We start from the raw sequence: 23,054 nt of genomic DNA on the forward strand, positions 1-23,054 counted from the left end.
TTTTAATTTCATGGCTGCAATCACCATCTGCAGTGATTTTGGAGCCCAGAAAAATCCCTGATTATGACAATAGTTTTACAAGGAAAAAATTGTCATCTCCTGGGAAGGAAAGGTGCAAGTGTTTAATTAACTACTTAAATATAAGAGTGTTTGTAAATAGCAGAGTATTTTAAAAGTCAGTTCTATTTTGACATTATGGATTGCATTCTCTCCATTAAAAAACACTGGGAACAGAGCTGGAAAAGTGTGTCCATAGTCACAGGGAGGTGGATATGAATGATGAAGGTCTAAGAAGTTCTGCCTGTCTGTTTAGTTGCATCTGACTCTTTGTGAACCCATGGACTGTAGACCCCAGGCTCCTCTGACCACGGGATTCTCCAGGCAAGAATACTGGAGAGGATAGCCAATCTCTTCTCCTGGAGATCTTCCCAACCCAGGGATCAAACCAGTGTCCCCTGCATTGCAGGCAGATTCTTTATCATATGCGCCACCAGGGAAGCCCTAAGACATTCTGCTGCTGCTGCTGCTGCTAAGTCGCTTCAGTCGTGTCCGACTCTGTGCGACCCCATAGATGGCAGCCCAGTAGGCTCCCCCGTCCCTGGGATTCTCCAGGGAAGAACACTGGAGTGGGTTGCCATTTCCTTCTCCAATTCATGAAAATGAAAAGTGAAAGTGAAGTCCCTCAGTCGTGTCTGACCCTTATTCTAAGCCGCAGTGTACCTGCTTCGGTTACTTACCTACCATATATCACAGAATATAATACACCAGCCATAGTGGAATGAATCATTATTTTCCTTAACTGTAGAGAAGGAAAAAAATGACAATGAAAGTATGGCATACTGTCAATTGTCAGAGATTTCGTAGATGTTGACATATTTTAAAAAAGATAAGCCTTCAGAGATTTGTAATTTGTTAAAATATGAAGAAAAAACGTGATCTTAGATTCTATGACATACGGTGAATTTGTTTTCCACATTCAATTTCCATGGTCGGTGCCTGTGTGCTATCTGCACTTCAGCCAAGTAAGACGTTTGTATATCGCTTTCTAAAGGGTCGTAGGTAGTTTTATGACTCTGTTGTGCTTCTACAACTAGAACGTAAAGCTCTTAGCTTTTCAATCACCTCTTTGTTCTCCACACAAACACTCCCGCCCCGACACGCAGCGCCTTTCCACAATCTATGCAGATGCTTCCATTTAAGAGTAAACCTGAATTTGTTCTAATCTTAGAATTGCATAGATAGTATAAGACTATCTACAGATTTAGTTACACTGGGGGCGGGGGAGACATTCTATTAAATAAACGCTTCTTTTTTTTTTAAGACCCATCCTCGCAGAAACGTTAAAATAGGGTGGGGTAGGGAGCGAGGGCGGAGGCAGAGAGGGGATATACGTCTCAGGATACAGGAAATACGGAAAAAGCGAAACCCAGAGGAAGCTCTGTGCCTGGAAGGGACCCGCCGCCATCTCAGGTCTCTTGGCCTCGCCAGGGCCCACTGGAGAGAGCTGACACCCAGGTCCTATAATCCTTATGGGGGACCAACCTTGTACCTCCGGGAGATCCACGCTCCCACCTGGAAACACGCGGGAAACGAAGCCTCCAAAAAAGCGCTGCCTCCTAGCTCCACGTTGGGATTATCCTGAAGGAACGGCTAACGGAGGTAACACCACTCTCCCTTCCACACCTCCTCCAGCATCACCGGGCCTGAAGTCGCATCCACCTCCTCCGGAGAAGTAGTACAATATACTTCTTCCACTCTAAACCAGGTCAGATTCTTTCTCATTTGGGACAACCAGGCTCTCTCAAACTTAATTATGCATTTCCGCAGATCTCCTTCTCCCTTTCCCTATTCTTTTCACGATTTCAAAATTAAAAAAAAAAAAAATGTAGGCATTAAATAGCTCTTTCACAAAATATGTGGGGGTGAGTTTATAGATATTTAATAACGTTAAGTAATTATTTTTAAATATATATTTTCAGTAGACGTATCTGTTGATTTGCTTTAAAGTCAGTTGGGCCCAGGTGAGGGGTACAAATGTTAATGACTTGATAATTGTTAAAGCTGAGTGATATATACATGGGGATTCATTAAACTATTCTTGCTACTTTGGTGTATATTTGAAGCTTTTCCGTTCAAAAAATGCCTGATTCAAGATCAATAACATCATTGTATTTAAGGCCTAATTCCTATAGCCATAGCTTTGTGCTAACAGAGTATTTTAAAGCGAACCTTCAGAGTTGTATAACAGGAGAATTTAATGATTTAAAAAATATAGTATGGTAAATCAAACCCAAGTACCATAATATTTGCTTGCTCAAGGTATTCAGGAAGCTTGGGGGACGGACCTTGAGCCATCAAAGAGGAAGGGGTAACTTTGGGTGGGCCTTAAAGGATGAGTGACATCTGCCTTGTGGAAGGGGCGGGAATGCTTTACTGGCCTAGCTTTCCCAGAACAAAAGCCCCAAGCAGGTTTGTGCTAGGAAAAGCTTGTCTATAATTCTGAATGTATGAGAAAAACTAGGAGGTGAGATAGTGTTGCAGGGGTTGAATATTTATGGTAAGGAGTATGCAGTTTAATCCAGAAGCAGTGGAAACCATTGAAGATTTTCAAGGAAATGATATATTTTAGGAGTCCAGTTTTTTTATCAGGAAAACAATCAATTTAGATGAGCTTACAGAATGTAAAAACTAAGGTCTGACTCAAAACTCATAGATTCTTGTACTCCAAATAAGACATGGCATACTTTCTTCATTTATGCAATAAACCTTTAAGGAACTGTTGCAATGGACTAAGCATTATGCTGGGAACTGTAGGGGTTAGATAACTAAAGCACATAGGAAAGTGAAGTGAAGCCACCCAGTCGTGTCCGACTCTTTGCGACCCCATGGACTGTAGCCTACCAGTCTCCTCTGTCCAGGGGATTTTCCAGGCAAAAATACTGGAGTGAGTTGCCATTCCCTTCTTCAGGAGATCTCCCCGACCCAGGGGTTGAACCCGGGTCTCCCACACTGTAGGCAGACGCTTTACCATCTGAGCCACCAGGGAAGTCACGTAGGAGGGAAACAGATATTGAATGAATAGGTCAATGATTGATGGGATTACAGTGGCAATTTAAGGAAGTTCTGGACTTGGGGCTTGGTGGTAGTGCATAGTAAAAGAATGAGCTCTTTTGTGCTTGAAAGCTTCACTCTCAGTCATTCCTTACTGCCTGATTTCCCTCAACTTTACCTCTCTGTTCAAAGGGGTAGAGTTGGGGTAAAGGGGAACCATAGGAATAGGAGTGCTTAAACAGAAAACAAAGGTGGTTGTATAGGGCAAAAAATGCAAGAAATATATAATTTCCTCCAGTGATTCAAATCATTGAAATTATAATAACAAACATTTACTGAACATCTTATATGCCAGACACTGTTCTACAAAACTTCCCAGCGCCTATGCTCTTAATTGCTGTGCAATAGATCCCTTCTAATTCTGTCTGTATAACTTTTTCAGGAATACATAACTGAAATAGCTGAAACGGGGGTATGGTAGAACATAAGAACTTGAGGAGGTCATGGGAAAGAGAGGAACAGTAAAAGAAGAAATGATTTAACCTTATTTTATTATTTTTCAGTCTATGAGGGATTGCAGTATGACTCCATTTCCTTGGTGTATTCATAAAATAGTTCATTCAGTGAAGACAATGAAGATTACTGACATTGCCACCCTGCTTTTTCTGATGTCCTGCACCAGGAAGTTGTGATTTTTAAGGTAATCTCTTTACTAAAAACTTATTAAAGAAGGAAGAGGAATAAGAGTTGATTATAACACATTAAAATAGTTAGCCAAACAAAGGGCTAGCACCAATGATAAATTGAAACCATTTTCTGCATTATATGAAACCATATATACCATATAATAATAATGCTATCTATAAGCTGTCTTGTTATATTCACTCCTAATTACCTTATAGTTTCTGGTATCGTGGTGAAATGAATCTTTTAAACCACATTTTCAGATTATTGTTGGTAAATGGGAATGTGATTGATATTGTAACATACTGATTTTATATGCTGTGAACTTTCTGATTTATATTTGTTCTAATATTTGTAGATTCTTTGTATTGTCTGTTAATTAAGTATATTGTAAATGATGGAAATTTCTTCCTTTCCAATATTTATTTTTTAATTAGTCTTACTGTGTTAGCTAGGATCTTTGGTATAACGAAATATAGTAGCAGTGATAGAGGATTCTTTTGCTCCTGAATTTACAAGGGAATTTTCATAAATGTTTCACCATTTTTAGTATTTTCTTTGTCAGGTTATGTAAGTTCCTTTATATTCTTCGTTTGCTAAGAGCTTTTATTATGGATGAGTATGGAGCTTCTCCAAATACTGATCACATGGAGTTTTTTCCTCCATTAACATGACACTGAGACCATGTGATAAATTACAGTATTCAATTTTCTAATATATTTCTTGCTTCTGGTTTCATCAGGCCTTACCACTGAACATTGTCTCTTATTTTAATAATTTTTCCTTTTATTTTCTTTTTGTTTGCTCTTTTTCTAATTTATTTGGACCATTAGCTCAGTAATTTTAAATCTTCTTTCCTAAAATAATTTATAACCATAAGTTTTCTACTATGTACTACTTTAGAAGAATTTCATAGGTTTTTATATGGAGTATTTTTATTATTATTCAATTATTATTTTATAATTGCTCTTAAGATTTATTTTTTGACTCATGAGTTATTCGGGTATTTTAAATTTACAAACATGGATTTTTTTTTAGAAATCATACTGTGAAATCATTAATCCAATTACAGTTAAACATTTTATTTTCTATTTTAAAATATTTAATGTTTTTTATTCTTGTAACAAAAAGCAAAATTATACACTGGCTCCTCATCTCAATAGATTTCAGCAATATAAAACTTTCATTAAATACATAAGAAAACTGTGCTTATGCTGTTCAATGATGGAGTTATTGCTGATATTTATACTTGTGGTTTTAAATCTTTTATTTTGATCTAATTCTACACCTAAAGAAAAATTGTGAGAATATTACAAAGAACTCCCATACACTCTTTATCCAGGTTCACCAATTACCATTTTGCCATGTTGGCTTTATAATTCTCTATTTCTGTTTCTTCCTCTCATTCCCCTTTTCTCTTTCCCTTTACTGTTGTCTACCTCTCCCGCCCCTTAGCCTGTCTTCTACCTCCTCCTCTTCCTGTTTCCTTCTCTCTCTTTGAGCTGTTTAAGAGTAATTTGAAGACTCCAAGTGCTTTTACTTGTAAATACTTCAGTGTATATTTTCTCAGAATAATACCTTTTTCTTATATAACCTCAGTTGCTGCTGCTGCTGCTAAGTCACTTCAGTCGTGTCCGACTCTGTGCGACCCCATAGATGGCAGCCCACCAGGCTCCCCCGTTCCTGGGATTGTCCAGGCAAGAATACTGGAGTGGGTTGCCATTTCCTCCTCCAATGCATGAAAGTGAAAAGAGAAAGTGAAGTCGCTCAGTTGTGTATGACTTGTATCGACCCCATGGACTGCAGCCTATCAGGCTCCTCTGTCCATGGGATTTTCCAGGCAAGAGTACTGGAGTGGGGTGCCATTGCCTTCTCCCACATAACCTCAGTACCTGTTTCAAAATAGAAGTTGGACCTTCTTCCAATTTTTGTTTCATAAGCCTTTATTGTCAAGATTATCCACTCATATTCATTGAAAAAGGGATGACTTTGGGAGAACATATATTTTAAATGGACAATGTAAGCTCTATTACAGTTCTTTTTCTCCTAGCTTTATTGAAATATATTTGACATATAACAGTGTAAGTTTAAAGTGTACAGTACAGTGTGATGATTTGCTAAATGTATATATTACAAAATGATTACCCACAATAATATTAGGTAAGACATCAGTCATATAATTAATATTTTTTTGTGTGATGAGAACTTGTAAGATCTACTGTCCTAGCAACTTTTAAGTATACAATACAGAATTGTTAACTATACTCACTATACTATAGTATTAACTATACTATCACTGTAGTTATGTAACTATATATTGATAGTGTAACTATAGTGTTATAGTATAATGTACATCATGCTGTAGATTAGTGCCTCAGAATTTATTCCTGTTACAACTGAAAGTTTATATCCTTTGACCACCTTTATACATTTCTCCTACCTTCCCTTCCCTGGAAACCACCAATTTACTTTCTGTTTCTATGAGTTCAGTTTTTTTTTAGATTCCATGTATAATTAAGAGCATTCAGTATTTATCTTTTTCTGTCTGACTTAACCTCACTTAGCCTGATATCCTCAAGGTTTATCCACTGTGTCATAAGTCCCTTCTTTTTATAGCTGAGTAGTTCCAGTGTAATGTGTGTGTGTGTATCACATTTTCTTTGTCCATTAATCTGTCAGTGACACTTAGATTGTTTCCACATCTTGCTTATTGTAAAGAATGATGCAGTAAAATTGGGATTGCAAGTATCTTGTGATTGTGATTTCATTTCCTCAGAAGTGGAATTGCTGGATTATATGCTAGTTCTATTTTTAATTCTTTGAAGAACCTCCATACTGCTTTCCATAGTAGATATTTCACTTCACATTCCCATCAAGGAATATGCAAGGGTTCACTTCTCTCTATATCATCACAGGCATTTTTTATCTCCTGTCTTTGTTAATAGCCATTCTAAAAAGTGTGAGGTATCTCATTGTGGCTTTGATTTCCTTTTCCTTGATGATTAATGATGTTTAGTACCTTTTCATGTACCTGTTGGCAATCTGTATGTCTTTGGGAAAATATCTATTTAGGTCTTTTGCACCTTTTTGAATTAGATTATTTGTTTTTCTGATATTGAGTTGTATGAGTCCCTTATATATTTTGGATATTAATTTTTTATCAGATATGTGTTTTAAAATGTTTTTTCCCCATTCCAAATATTGTTTTTTCATATTGATCATTTCTTTTGCTGTGCAGAAGCTTTTTTGTTTGATGTAGTACCATTTGTTTATTTTTTGCTTTTGCTTATGTTTTGGGTGTAATATCCATAAAAACATTGCAAAGACAAATGTCAAGAAGCTTTTTCCCTGTTTGCTTCTAGGAATTTTAAGTCTTTAATCTATTTTGAATTAACCTTTGCCAGTGGTGTAAGATTGGGCTCCAGTTTTATTCTTTTTCATGTGAATATTCAGTTTTCTCAGCATTATTTATGAAATAGACTATCTTTTCTCCATTAAGTACTCTTGAATCCCTTGTCAAACATTAGTTGACTGTATATACAATGTTTTATTCTGGGCTCTCAATTCTGTTCCAAGGTCTATGTGTCTGTTTTTACGTCAGCACCATGCTCTTTTGATTAGTATAGCTTTGTAGTATATCATAAATTAGTGTTCCAATATTATTATCTAGACCATATTGCACTTTGACCAGTTTGTTCCAATAATGTGTTTTATAGCTATTTTGGGCTTCCCTGGTGGCTCAGATGGTAAAGCATCTGCCTGCAATGCGGGAGACTCGGGTTCGATTCCTGGGTTGGGAAGATCCCCTGGAGAAGGAAATAGCAATTAATTCCAGCAATCTTGCCTGAAAAGTCCCATGGACGGAGGAGCCTGATAGGCTACAGTACATGGGGTCGCAAAGAATTGGACACGACTGAGTGATTCCACTTTCCACTTTATAGCTATTTTATTTTCTTGATCAAAGTTTCAATCGAGGATGATGTGCTGCATTTAGTTTCCATGTTTCTTCAGTTTTCTTTAACCTGGAACAGTTCAACCTTTCTTTGTCTCTGATGACAATGACAGTTTAAAGATTTCTGGACAATTGTAGACAGTTGTTTTATAGGTTGTTCCTAAACTTAAATCTGTGTGCCCATTCCTCATTATTGTATTTAGATTATGGAATTTGGCAGGAATGTCAGAGAAGTAATGTATTATTCTCAGGGCAGCATATAAGTGGCACATAATGCTGATTTGACCCCTTAGAAGAAATGTTAACCTCGATTACTTAGTTAAGATGATGTTTACTAGATTAATCCACTCTAAGCTTCCATTTTCTGCTTTATACTTAATAAATTTGCTTGGGGTACTTTGAAACTGTGTAGGTATCCTATTTCTCCTCAAACTAAAATCCGCTGGCTTTAATATCCATTGATAATTCTTGACTGAATCAGTTATTACCCTGTTGCTGCTGCTGCTAAGTCACTTCAGTCGTGTCCGACTCTGTGCGACCCCATAGATGACAGCCCACCTGGCTCCTCTGTCCCTGGGATTCTCCAGGCAAGAATACTGGAGTGGGTTGCCATTTCCTTCTCTAGTGCATGAAAGTGAAAAGTGAAAGTGAAGTCGCTCAGTCGTGTCCGACTCTTAGTGACCCAATGGACTGCAGCCTACCAGGGTCCTCTGCCCGTGGGATTTTCCAAGCAAGAGTATTGGAGTGGGTTGTTATTGCCTTCTCTGAGTTATTACCCTAATGGCTGCAAAATGGTCATTTTCTTTCTTTCTGGCTGCTCTGGGTCTTTGTTGCTTTTGAATGAGCTTTCTCTAGTTGCCATGAGCGGTGGCTACTCTTCATTGCAGCGCCTGGGCTTCTCACTGCCATGGCTTCTCTTGTTGCAGAGCATAGGCTCTAGGCTCACGGGCTTCAGTAGTTGTGGCACACAGGCTCAGTAGTTGTAGCTCTTGGGCCCTAGAGCTCATGGGCTTCAGTAGTTGCAGCACATGGGCTCAGTAGTTGAAGCTTGTGGGCTTTAGAGCGTGGGCTCAGTGGTTGTGCTGCACGGGCTTACTTGCTTTGCGGCATGTGGAATCTTCCTGGGCTAGGAATCTAACCTGTGTCCCCTGCATTGGCAGGTGGATTCTTACCCACTGGGGCATCGGGGAGATCCTGAAATGATCATTTTCAAATGTCATGTTTTCACTACATTTATTACTTTGTATTCTGCTTCAAGGAAGAGGTTTTTTCCTCCTCCTTTTATTTATTTATTTGCTTATTTTGGTTTTGACACATAGATTTTTATTTTATTTCATGAGTATGCTATTGCTATCATTATTTATTTTAATGCTCAAATTGTCCCAGTGGCAACCTATTCAAGCTGGATTCTCTGTCCATTTCACATATTCCCATGATTTTTTGATACATTCTTGACTTCAGCCATTTCCTTACTTTTTTAACCTTTATGGTTGTTTTGTATTCCCTGCTTCATTGCTAATTTCTCTATGCATCTCTGGTACATTTTGTGGGAGATGGTATTTGGAAACCAAGATGTGGGTACATGGATATATTTTGAAAAAAACTTTAAACATTTTAAAGATTACTTTCCAGTTACAGTTATTACAAAATATTGGCTATATTTGCCATGTTGTATGATACATCCTTGAGCCAATCTTATACCCAATAATTTGTACCTCCCCCTTCTCCCTATTGGTAACCACTAGTTTGTTCTCTATATTTGTGAGTCTATTCTTTTTTTTGTTACGTCTGTGTGCTAAGTCACTCAGTCACTCAGTTGTTCCAGCTCTTTGCAAACCTATGGACTGTAGCCCACCAAGTTCCACTGTCCATGGGATTTTCCAGGCAAGAATACTGGAGAGGGTTGCCATGCCCTCCTCCAGAGGATCTTCCTGACCTAGGGATTGAACCTGCTTCTCCTGCATTGGCAGGTGGATTCTTTGCTACTAGTGCCACTTGAGAAGCCCCTTTTTTGTTATATTCACTAGTTTTTTTTTTTTTTTTTTTATTCTACATATAAGCGATACCATACAGTATTTGTTTTTCTCTGTCTGACTTATTTCACTTAGCATAATACCCTCAATGTCCATTCGTGTTGCAGTAGATGGCAAAATTTTAGTCTTTTTTATGGCCGAGAAGTAGTCCATTGTGGGCTTCCCTGGTGGCTGAGTAAAGAATCTGCCTGCCAATGCAGGAGATATTGGTTTGATCCCTGGCTTGTGAAGATCCCCTGAAGAAGGAAATGGCAACCCACTCCAGTATTCTTGCCTGGGAAATCTGGACAGAGAAGCTTGGTGGGCTACAGTCCATGGGGTTGCAAAAGAGTGGAACAGGACTTAGAGTCTAAACAACAGCAACAATGGTAGTTCTATTTTTAGTTTTTTGAGAAACTTTCAGACTGTTTTCCACAGTGTCTGTGCCAATTTCTGTTCCCACCAACAGTGTACAAGGGTCCCTTTTCTTCACATTTTCTCCAACATTTTTTATTTTTTGTTTCTTTTTGATAATAGCCCTTCTGGCAGGTATGAGGTGATATCTTATTGTGGTTTTGATTTCCATTTCCCTGATGGTTAGCAATGCTGAACATGTTTTCCTGTGCCTGTTGGCCATCTGCATTTCCTCTTTGGAAAAATGTCTGTCTTACTCTTCCTATTTTTTAGTTGGGCTGTTTTTATGATGTTAAATTGTATAAGCTGTTTATATATGTTGGATATTAATCCCTTATTGGTCATATCATTTGCAAATATTTTCTCCTATTCAGTAGCTTGTCTTTTCATTTTATTGATGGTATCCTTGGCTGTTCAAAAACTTTTAAATTTGATTAGGTCCTATTTGTTCATGTTTGCTTTTGTTTCCTTTAAGAGACAGATTAAAAAAAAAAAATGTTGCACAATTTATGTCAGAGTGTTTTGCCTGAGTCTTTCTCTAGGAGTTTTGTAGTATCCAGTCTTATATTTAGGTCTTTAATCCATTTTGAGTTTATTTTTGTATATGGTATTAGAGGATGTTGTGATTTGATTCTTTTACATGTAGCTGTCCAGATTTCCCAGCACCATTTATTGAAGAGACTGTCTTTTCTCCACTGTGTATTCTTGCCTCCTTTGTCATTGATTAATGACTGTGACTGTGTGGGTTTGTTTTGGGGTTTTCTGTCTTGTTCCATTCATCTATACATATGTTTTTGTGTTACACATAGTTTTGATTACTGTAGCTTTGTAATGTAATCTGAAGTCAAGGAGCATGTTCTTCTCTGTTCTTCTTTCTCAGGATCATTTTGGCTATTTGGGACCTTTTGTGTTTCCATACAGATTTTAAGATTTTTTTGTTCTAGTCTTGTGGAAAATGCCATTGATATTTTGACAGGGAAATGCATTGAATCTGTAGACTGCCTTGGGTAGTATAATCATTTTAATAATACTTATTTTTTCAATCCAAGAGCATAGTATATCTTTCCATCTATTTGTCTTCAGTTTCATCAGTGTCATAGTTTTCAGAGTACAGGTCTTTCACCTCCATAGGTGGGTTTATTCTAGGTATTTTATTCTTTTTGATGCAATAGTGAATGTGATTGTTTCCTTAATTTCTGATAGTTCATTATTAGTGTATAGAAATGCAACAGATTTCTATATATTTATTTTGTATCCTGCAACTTTACTGACAATTGATGAGCTCTAGTAGTTTACTGGTGGCATCTTCAGGATTTTCTACATATAGTATCATGTTATCTGCAAACAGGGATAGCTTTATTTCTTCCTTTAGAGCACATGGATATTTTTTAGCTTAGCATTTTGTTACTCTTTTCCATTTAATTGCACTTAATACAGACAACATGGTTTACATGATACTGATTGTTTAGTATATGTTGAGATATGCTTCATGTTTTAAAGAGCAAGATCAATTTGTGATGCACGTGTGCTTGAAAATATTTTGTATATTCCAATTGTTTCATATAGTATTCTGTAAATGTCTGTTAAACTTATTGATTGTATTGTGTGTCTTCTATATCACTATTAATTCTGTTTATTACATCTATCAATTATTGAAACCAATTTAAAATCTTCCACTGTAGTTGTATAAATTCTTGTAGTTTGTATATATTCAAGGATTTATTATTATGTGCATACAAATCTAAAATAGATATACCTTTTTATCATTTTTAGTGACTCACTTGAATTTAAAGTCTATTTTGTCTGATAGACTTCTTTTTGGGTGATATTTCTTTTTTCCATTCTTTTACTTAATTCTTTTTTTTCCCTTTCTTTTATTTTTCAGCAAATGTTCTGCCAAAAAATTGAATACACTGGTTTATTTCTGAATTTACCGTCAGGATTTATAATTAGAATTAAGGATAAGCTTTATAGCTTCAAACATTGTTTTCTTCACAATTTTTAAAAAAATTTATAAAATTCCAACTCTTCAGGAATGCCAAAAGACATCATTCATGTAGATACATCATTTGTTTTTCTACATATGTTTTTCTTTCTCTTTTTGTGTGTGTATATATACACACACACACACACACATACACATACACACAATATACACTTTTTTGCTAAACCATTTGGAAGTAACTTGCAGATATCACGACACTTAAGCCTTAAACACATCAAAGAGTATCTCTTAATAACAAGGCATAGCATTCAGAAAAATTCAACTTTGATACAATTATATAGTATACCATTGATGTCAAAGTTCCCCAACTGTCATAACAATGTCCTTTATATCTTTTTATTTGTTTTGATCCAGGATCCAGTCAAAAATCATGCACTGTATTTAGCTGTCACGCCCCTTTAGTCTTTTAAAATCTAGAATAGCACCTTCTCATTCTTTTCTTTCTGGAGAAGGAAATGGCAACCCACTCCAGTATTCTTGCCTGGACAAGCCCATGGACAGAGGAGCTTGGTGGGCTACAGTCCATGGGGTTTCAAAGAGTCAGACACAACTGAACGACTAAGACAGACAATTTTTTTTCTTTATATTTTTCATACCATTGGCAGTTTTGACAAGTCCAGGCAGTTGTCCTGCATTCATCCCACAATATGAATGTGTCTGCTTTACCAAGATTAATTTGAACATTTTTAGTAAGAAGACTACATAGGTGATGCTGTGTCCTTGCTATTGTATCACATCAGGAGACACAAAATGCCATTTGGTCCCATTCATTATTGATGATGCTAAGTTAGTTGATTTTGTTCAAACCACACACCCTACTTTCCTTAAGCAACCATAAACTATCTTCTACACCAGTATTCTATAGATTAGTAAACATAAATACCAATGATTTCTAAAAACATGTGCTTTCTCAAAGAGAATATCTCAGGGTGGCATCAAACTCTGTTTAGTAATTGATAACTCAGTATCTTATTTTATTTGGGAATGACCTAGCTATTCAATAAACTGCCATCGCTTAATTTAGAACAACTCTAAATATCAAATAAATTTTCAAATACCTAGAGATTATATTTGAAAAAAAATTTTGTTGGAGTACAGTTGATTTAAAATATTGTATTAGTTATTGGAGTTGGTGATGGACAGGGTGGCCTGGCGTGCTACAGTTCATGGGGTCGCAAAGAGTCGGACATGACTGAGCGACTGAACTGAACTGATTAGTTTATGTATACCAAGGTGAATGAGTTACACATACACATATATCCTCTCTTTTATAGATTTTTTTCCATTTAGATCATTACAGAATACCCTGTGCTATACAGTACATGTTTGCTGGTTATTTGTTTTATATATGGAGAAGGCAATGACACCCCACTCCAGTACTCTTGCTTGGAAAATCCCATGGACGGAGAAGTCTGGTAGACTGCAGTCCATGGGGTCGCTAAGAGTCAGACACGACTGAGCGACTTCCCTTTCACTTTTCACTTTCATGCACTGGAGAAGGAAATGGCAATCCACTCCAGTGTTCTTGCCTGGAGAATCTCAGGGATGGGGGAGCCTGGTGGGCTGCCGTCTATGGGGTCGCACAGAGTTGGACACGACTGAAGTGACTTAGTAGTAGTAGTAGTAGTAGTATATCAAATGATTCATAAAGCACAGATATTAATAGAGTTTCCTGAGGAACCTCAAACACCAAGAAACATGAAGAAATCTAACAAATATTTTATCCCTGTTATGAGCCTAAAAATAAAACTGTCCCAGTTTTAAATGGGTATGCATAAAAATTCTAAAATGGTGATGATTAGGGAATACCAGACCACCTTACTTGCCTCCTGAGAAACCTGTATGTGTGTATGTGTTGATCCCAATCTCCCAATTTAACCCTCCCCCCATAGATTACACAAATAAGCAATATCCTGTGATATCTTTCTATGTCTGACTTACTCTAGGTTCATCCATGTTGCTACAGATTACATATTTACAAAACAGAAATAGAGTCTCATGTGTAGAAAACACACAGTTTGTTGTGATCCACATAGTCAAAGGCTTTAGCATAGTCAATAAAGAAGAAGCAGATATTTTTCAGGAACTCTCTTGCTTTTTCCATGAGTGAGTATTATTCCATTGTACATATGTACCACATCTTTATCCATTCCACTGTTAATGGACATTTAGGTTGCTTCCACATCTTGGCTATTGTAAATAGTGCTACAGTGAACACTGGATAGCATGTATCATTTTGAATTATGGTTTTCTCTAGATATATGCCTAGAAGTAGGATAACTGGATCATATGATAGTTCTGTTTTTAGTTTTGTAAGGAAATTTCATACTGATATCCATACTGGCAGTACCTATTTACATTCCCACCAACAGTGTAGGAGAGTTCCCTTTTTTCCACACCCTTGAAACCGTGCACCTCAGACTGGGACTTGAACCCATGTGCTGGGACTTGAACCTGCCCAACAAATTCTGTTAAGGCAGCCGAATTGAGGAAAAGCATCAGATAAGATCAGCCTCTTACCTAACTACCCAGCACAGACCACACAGTCTCCTACAATGGAGCAACCTTGGTATCTGGATGAATTGAAGTTCAGGGTCTTTTTTTTCTCAGTGCAGAACAAATTCAGCAAGAGGCAAAGTGATAGGCATGAAGTAGGTTTATTAATACAGAAGGTTTGGGAGAGATGCAAGCTGACAGATGAGCATCCTCTGTCCTGAGGATTGTGTGGGCTGCAATTTTATAATCAAAGGAAAGTGGGGAAGAGAAAGACTGCCTTTGAGTAGACCTGAGAATAATATCACTAGCTTCTCTGTTGTAACAGGCAGAAGAGTGTCTGACCCTGTGAGATCAAACAGTTCACTAACTCAGTCATGTCTGAGTCTGTAACTATGTGGACTGCAGCACACCATTCTTCCCTGTCCATCACCAAATCTTGGAGCTTGCTCAAACTCATGTCCATCAAGTTAATGATGCCATCCAACCATCTCATCCTCTGTCATCCCCTTCTCCTGCATTCAGTTTTTCACAACAGCAGGGTCTTTCCTAATGGGTTAGTTCTTCACATCAGGTGGCCAAAGTATTGGAGGTTCAGCTTTAGCATCAGTCCTTGCAATGAATATTCAGGACTGATTTCCTTTAGGACTGACTGGTTGGATCTCCTTGCAGTCGAAGGGACTCCCAAGACTCTTCTCCAAAACCAAAGCATCAATTCTTCAGCGCTTAGCTTTCTTTATGGTCCAAATCTCACATCCATACATGACTACTGGAAGAACCATAGCTTTGACTATACAGACCTTTGTTGGTAAAGTAATGTATCTGTTTTTTACTATGCTGCCTAGGTTTGTCATAGCTTTTCAACCAGGGAGCAAGCGTCTTTAAATTTCATGGATGCAGTCACCATCTGCAGTGATTTTGGAGCACAAGAAAATAAATTTTGTCACTGTTTTCATTGTTTACCCATCTATTTGCCATGAAGTAATGGCACTGGATGGCATTATCTTAGTTTTTTGAATGTTGAATTTTATGCCAGCTTTTTCACTCTCCTCTTTCACCTTAATCAAGAGACTCTTAAGTTCCTCTTCACTTTTTGCCATAAGGGTAGTGTCATCTGCATATCTGAGGTAATTGCTATTTCTCCTGGTAATCTTGATTCCAGCTTGTGCTTCATCCAGTCTAGCATTTCTTATGATGTACTCTGCATATAAATTAAATCAGCAAGGTGACAATAATTCATAGCCTTGACATATTCCTTTCTCAATTTGGAACCAGTCTGTTGTTCCATATCCAGTTCTAACTGTTGCTTCTTGACCCACATACAGGTTTCTCAGGAGGCAAGTAAGGTGGTCTGGTATTCCCATCTTTTGAAAAATTTTCCACAGTTTGTTGTGATCCACATAGTCAAAGGCTTTAGCATAGTCAATAAAGAAGAAGTAGACGTTTTTCAGAAACTCTGTTGTTTTTTCGATGATTCAGTGGGTGTTGGCAATTTGATCTCTGGTTTCTCTGCATTTTCCAAATCCAGCTTGAACATCTAGAAGTTCTTGGTTCACATACTGTTAAAGGCTAGCCTGGGGAATTTTGAGCACTACTTTACTAGCATGCATGGTGAGTGGGATTGTGCAGTAGTTTGAACATTCTTTGGCATTGCCTTTCTTTGGGATTTGAATGAAAGCTGACCTTTTCCACTCCTGTGGCCACTGCTGAGTTTTTAAAATCTCCTAGTATGTTGAGTGCAGCACTTTAACAGCATCATCTTTTAGGATTTGAAATAGCTCAGCTGGAATTCCATCACCTCCACTAGCTTTGTTCATAGTGATGCTTCCTGAGGCTCACTTGACTTCACAATCCAGGATGTCTGGCTCTAGGTGAGTGATCACGCCATCGTGGTTATCTGGGTCATGACGATCTATTTTGTGTACTTCTTCTGTGTATTCTTGCCACCTCTTCTTAATATCTTCTGCTTCTGTTAGGTCCATATCATTTCTGTTCTTTATTGTACCCATCTTTGCATGAAATGTTCCCTTGGTATCTCTAATTTTCCTGAAGAGAACTCTTGTCTTTCCCATTCTATTCTTTTCCTCTATTTCTTTGCACTGATAACTTAGGAAGACTTTCTTATCTCTTCTTGCTATTCTTTGCAACTCTGCATTCAGATGGATATATCAAACTAGGATTATCTTAATGCTGATTCAAATCAGAAGAAGGAGGTCAACATTTTTCTGTCACCTAATGGACTGGGGCATATTTCATAATTTTATTTATGGTTTTATACATAACAAAGCCTGCTTCATTCCATGACATTCCAATAGCTTTCCTGATCCATCATTAACTTACAGTGGTCTTCCAAAGTTTCCTAGGTTTCCCTCTCTATCTATAATCCCCTACTGGGACCTGTATAACTATCTGGTTCTTGTTACTGAGTCCACACTCATTGTGCTCACTGCACAACAGGCCAGTGAATCCTAGAGATGAGGTGTTGAGGCCAGGATTATGACTTTATTTGGAAAGCCAGCTGACCAAGAAGATGGCAGACTAATGTCTCAAATTAAGCATCTTTTTGGGGTCTGGATGCCAGGTTCATTTATAGAGTCAGAAAGAGAAAGAGAGAGAAAAGCAATGAGGAACTAAAGTCAAAAGGCAGAATAGAGAAGGAGAGGCAGTGAGAAGTGAAGTAAAAAGGGTCTTCAGTCTTGCAAAACATCTCCAAGAGCAGCCTCTGGAAAAAATGTGTTCAGTTCAGTTCACTTGCTCAGTTGTGTCCCACTCTTTGTGACCACATGGCCTGCAACATGCCAGGTTTTCCTGTCCATCACCAACTCCCAGAGCTTGCTCAGACTCCTGTCCATCAAATCGGTGTTGCCATCCAACCATCTCATCCTCTGTTATCCCCTTCTCCTGCCTTCAATCTTTCCCAGCATGAGGGTCTTTGTCAATGAGTCAGTTCTTCGTATCAGGTGGTCAAAGTATTGGAGTTCCAGCTTCAGTATCAGGATGTGTTAACGGTCGGCAGGGTCTGATTATCTCTCTATGAGCTGAACAAAGGCACATTAATTTACATTCAGGCAGTGGTACACTCAATATGCTAGCAAATTTTCAAAATTCACCATTGGCCACAGGACTTGAAAAGGTCAGTTTTAATTCCAATCCTAAAGAAAGACAATGTGAAAGAATGTTCAAACTACCATACAATTGCACTCATTTCATATGGTAGCAAGATGGTGCTCAAAATCCTTCAAACTATTCTTTGATAGTATGTGAACCAAGAAATTCCAGATGTACCAGCTGAATTCAGAAAGAGCAGAGGAACTAGAGATCAAATTGCCACCATCCACTGGATTATAGAAAAAGCAAGGGAATTCCAGAAAAACATCTACTTCATTGACTACGCTAAAGCCTTTGACTGTGTGGATCACAACAAACTGTGGAAAGTTCTTCAAGAAATGGAAATACCAGACCACCTTACCTGTCCCTTGAGAAACCTGTATGTGGATCCAGAAGCAGCAGTTAGAACAAGGCATGGAACAGTGGACTGCTTCAAAATTGAGAAAGAAGTACATTGAGGCTGTATATCGTTACCCTGTTCATTTAACTTATATGCAGATTTTGTCATGTGAAATGCTGGGCTGGATTAATCACAAGCTGGAATCAAGTTTGCTGGGAGAAATATCAACATCAGATATGGAGATGATACCACTCTAATGGCAGAAAGTGAAGAGAAACTAAAGAGCCTCTTGAAGGTGAATGAGGAGAGTGAAAATGCTGGCTTGAAACTCAACATTCAAAAAAACAAAGTTCATGGCATCTGATCCCATGACTTCATGGCAAATAGATGAGGGGAAAGTGCACACAGTGAGATTTTATTTTCTTGGGTTCTGAAACCATTGTGGACAGGGACTGCAGCCAAAAAATTAAAAGACACTTAACTTCTTGGAAGAAAAGCTGTGACAAACCTAGACAGCATATTAAAAAGCAGAGATATTACTATGCCATCAAAGGTCCATATAGTCGTAGCTATGCTTTTTCCAGTAATCATGTATGGATGTGAGAGTTGGACCATAAAGAAGGCTGTGTGCTGAAGAATTGATGTGTTCTAATTGTGGTTCTAAAGGAGACTCTTGAGAGTCCCTTGGACTGCAAGGAGATCAAACCAGTCAATCCTAAAGGAAATCAGTCCTGAATATTCATTGGAAGGACTGTTGCTGAACAAGTTCCAGTACTTTGGCCATCTGATGGGAAGAGCCAACTCATTGGAAAAGACCCTGATGTTGGGAAAGATAAAGCACATGAGGAAAAAGGGGCCACAGAGAATGAGATGGTTGGATGGCATCACCCTCTCAGTGGACCTGAATTTGAGCAAACTCTGGGAGATAGTGAAGGACAGGGAAGCCTGCCATGCTGCAGTCCATGGAGTCATAAAGAGTCAAACATGAGTTAGCGACTGAACAACAACAGTTATGTATGATCATAATAACAAAAGCAAGTCAAAGAAATATTTCCATTATGGAGTCAGAATTGGATTCTTTGCAACAATTCTGCACTTTAAAAGCCCATTCCACAATCTTGTGGAAAAAAGGGGTGACAACCATTTTGCTTCATCAGATGGATCTTTCTGAGAATGTCTGCCATTAGTGCCAATGTTTCACATGTTAAGATTTGTCTTCCTTTTGTTCCTCTTCAGTAAATGTCTACTTTACACTTGTCGACTTTAGAAATACTGATCTTCAAATCCAGGAGGCAGCATTTCAAATTAAAGGTATGTAGTACTTTTCTAAATATAGGAAGATGCAAGAGTCAGGGATCATTAAAATTATTTCCTTTATATGTACCTCAGCTATCTGGGGGCTTCCTTGGTGGCTCAATCTGTAAGGAATCCGCCTGCAATGCAGGAGACCTGGGTTTGATCCCTGGGTTTGGAAGATCCCCTGGAGAAGGGAATGGATACCCACTCTAGTATTCTTGCCTGGAGAATTCCACAGACAGAGGAGCCTAGCAGGCTGCAGTCCATGGGGTCACAAAGAGTTGGACAAGACTGAAGGACTAAGGACAGCACAGCACAACTGCCTGGGGGTCTGTAATCCTGTATTCTCAAAGTTTCCTCAGAGTTCACCATAGGAAGAGGCAGCAGTGTGATGACTGCTAGATGGCAGGTATTCTCCTTCCTCGGGTTTCACTGGCTCATGTTGAAGGGCTGCAATTCCCGATTCAATTCCTCAGGTCTTCCCTTCTTGGTCATGAATTTGACCAATGTTTGGAAGACATTTCATGATCAACTTTTGTCCCACAGCACTGGGAGGCTTATCCTAGTTCAGGCAAAATGCTTGATATGCCCCTCCAGGTGTTACGTTTTGGACTAGGCCCCATCAATAATTAAAAATTGGATTCTGTCTAACTATAATCCAGGAGACATTTTCCACTGTTGCTTCTTTCCATACCTAGAATCACACTATTACAGTCATTTTATTTTATATATGTGATTTTCTCAAAATATTTAGCCACACAAATATTTTTGGAGGTCTGATTATACATTGGTTACTACAAGAGACAACAGTCTTATAAATTAGAGAGGACATAAGTAGTGCAGCTAGTAACATTGACAATGACATAGTGCAGCACAAAGCACTATTTGAAAACAAAAAAATTAAACAATGATTTGTATAACTAGTTGTAATCCAGTTGTAGTAATTGAGTGACCAAAGGAGCTATAACTGATTTAATGACCTATTTGCAGTTCCATTGTACTGGCCATGTACATTTATGCTTGGCTTAATCTTTTGAGACAAGCATATGTTACTAGCAGGATCAACCAGGTAGAGAGAAAAAGAATAAATGTTCCAATTCTCACAAAAGGCAAAATCTACCAAATTACTACAAGTCATAATTAAATGAAGAAGAACATTTTTCTTACACCTAGAAAACACAAACCGATAGTCCTTTTAGATAGAAACCATAAAAATTACAACCATATTTACCCATTTACTCATTCTTGTGTAACTTTTTGTTAAGGGCTTTATGAAGTCATCAGGTGTTCTAGTAGAATTCTTCAATTTTCAGTTCAGCATTGTGTGTGGAAAGTTAGACACTTATATTTCTCCACAAGTCCTTTTTAATTGTTAAGAGGAGGCATTTTTGCAATGGCATTAGAGTGAAACCGTAACTGTCATCAAAAAGACTTAAGAAAGCACATTTAAATCTAATTACAATGCAATTGATAAAGCAACCCAGTTGCTGCTGTGACATGACAGTTTCAGAAAATAACTAGAATTATGACTGATAATATTCCACCTGGACATATCAGACTCTTAGGAACTCTATATAATCTCTAGAATATTTGTACTATTTATCATATAATGCAACTTAAAATTTATTACTCACTTGACAATACTCTATTAACATACCAAGTGAACCTAATTAGTTTAATATCTCCCTTTGGGGTGCCTCAGGGGCTCTTTGAAGCACCCCAAAGTTAGCTAGAGGTCAAAGGAACTTTATTATATAATTTAATTTGTGAAGCCCTATCAAAGGAACACCAAAAATTTTTTTAAATACATCAGGACCATAGGTCACTGTGAAACTTAGCCAAAGTGACTATACAAAATTTCAAAGGCAAATACATTCTTTAAAAGGTAAACTTAAATATCAAACGCAGTTTAGCATGTTAAGAAAACTTGTCTGTTTTAACAGAGAAAAAAGCCAAATTTACATTTTGCACCTGCTTATTTTAAGTTTCATTTACTCAGTTAAACTTGTTTGAAACTTTGTCAGTCCTGATTGATCATGTACATAACCCTTTTTGGGGTCCATTTTCCATAAACCTCTCATTACTTTATTTGTTTTAACAAATTTTACCTTTTAAGTTGTAGAATATCTGGAGAGATCCTAAAACATGTATTTATAAAAGTTCACTTAAAGCTCATATCTCATTTGTATTTTCTTAAAATTTATCTAAAAAGCTGTTGTTTCATTTACACTTCTTTATCTAAATGTTTGTTTACATTGAATTGGGTCACCACCCAGTTGTGGGTGCCTCACTTAGCTTCCTGATGTATTACAAAGAGCATGTACTGCGGCTCAAGGTCTAGTGGAAACAGACTAGTCTACCATGTTGGACCTGTTTGCTTATAATCAGCCTTGTAATGTCCTAGGGTTATGTCACTCTTTCAAAGGTTGTTCCCTGCCCTCTTCCCTCCTGTTTCATTTCCCCTCTCAGAGATTTTACTCCCATATTCTTATGGAAAGCAGAGAGGGGATGGTCTTATTTTCTGTAACTGCTTCAAGTCTGAGTAGTGGCATGGACTGCTGGTCAGGGAATAAAAGTCTTTGGATACCTGATATAGGGGCCTCAGGGGCAGGACAGCTTCTTGCTTTAATCCATATGGATTAGAATTCTTGAATAGCCATCATTTTGATGTGGAACTATTTTAAGTGCTTCCATAGACTTCCTGTGAATTTCCTTGATAAAAAAGCCCATTTTGTAACAGCATCAGAATGCAGATGTATCTATAAATGACAAAAGACTTAAAAGTCATAGTTAAACATCTGGTTAATTGGTAAAGTAAGTTGGATCACACTTATTCCTTAAGCAAAGTAACCAGAGATCTCAAAGGCAAATACAAAGCACTTAAAGGCAAAGAAACTCATATAATGTGTTATCAAAAATGGCATTCCAAGAATACTTTTTTCTCTGAACAGAAAGAAAAAGCCAAATCCAAGTCTTAGCTTACTCCCAACATGATTCATTTACTCAACTAAATTCAATCTAGTCTTAGGAAATCCTGATCATGCATAGCTCTTTTCAGTATTTTTTTTTAATTCCTCACACCTTCTTCTACTGACAACACATATCTTGATATCCCTACAGTTTTTTTTCCCCCACATTGAGGTACTTTACTTGCTGACAAATTTTTGACAGATATAATACCTTATTTAGCTTATGTTAAGCGTAGGCACAATGAAAGTCTTATGCTTAATATTATAGTTAATTTGATGATGACTCAGGACATGTCTATATCATTAAAATTAGATCAACAAACTTAAACATTGATACCAGCTACCAATTTAATATTAAATATTTACCAGTTCACGTGAGCCTGAAAGTCATTTTTAAATTTCTCTTATATTTAGAGTTGATTGGTTTGTCAGTGTTTATTACTTTTATTTAAGCCAATTAAATAGAGCTCTTTTTACAAATCAACTGCAGCAATGTTATCCAAAAACAAAGATATATGTAATGCACATTGAGGCCTCAGTTCTTCAAGGTTTCTGTCCTGAATCAGATATAGCAATGTAAAACCCAGTTTACAGAAGAGGTTGGATTAAAATTGGCTTTCTCACAGGTGGAACAAATCAAGCTCATTTGGCTAGATGGCTAAATATTAATATTTGCATAAAAAGGAATTTCTAATTACCTTGGACGAGACAACTTCTGAATTACTTTACC

The 23,054-nt window shown here is 37.5% G+C and overlaps 1 protein-coding gene and 1 long non-coding RNA gene across 5 annotated transcripts in view; both read left to right on the forward strand.

Annotated features, from left to right (window-relative positions):
- LOC133243404 (uncharacterized) overlaps positions 1 to 23,054 on the forward strand; it is a 149,692-nt gene that overhangs the window by 121,482 nt on the left and 5,156 nt on the right. The gene's annotated exons all lie outside the window — the stretch shown is intronic.
- The window catches only part of NBDY (negative regulator of P-body association), a 57,444-nt gene continuing 35,789 nt past the window's right edge, over positions 1,400 to 23,054 (forward strand). For 2 of the 4 annotated variants that reach the window (XM_061410278.1, XM_061410279.1), the window contains exons 1-3: positions 1,400 to 1,765; positions 3,615 to 3,751; positions 19,296 to 19,370. In XM_061410278.1, coding sequence (XP_061266262.1) covers positions 1,530 to 1,736 — 207 coding nt within the window. In that variant the 5' untranslated portion in view covers positions 1,400 to 1,529 and the 3' untranslated portion in view covers positions 1,737 to 1,765; positions 3,615 to 3,751; positions 19,296 to 19,370. The remainder of the gene's footprint in view (positions 1,766 to 3,614; positions 3,752 to 19,295; positions 19,371 to 23,054) is intronic. The other 2 variants (XM_061410280.1, XM_061410276.1) reach the window with 1 other exon arrangement.

The sequence above is a fragment of the Bos javanicus genome, chromosome X (genome assembly GCF_032452875.1).
Source record: "Bos javanicus breed banteng chromosome X, ARS-OSU_banteng_1.0, whole genome shotgun sequence".
Lineage (NCBI taxonomy): Eukaryota > Metazoa > Chordata > Mammalia > Artiodactyla > Bovidae > Bos > Bos javanicus.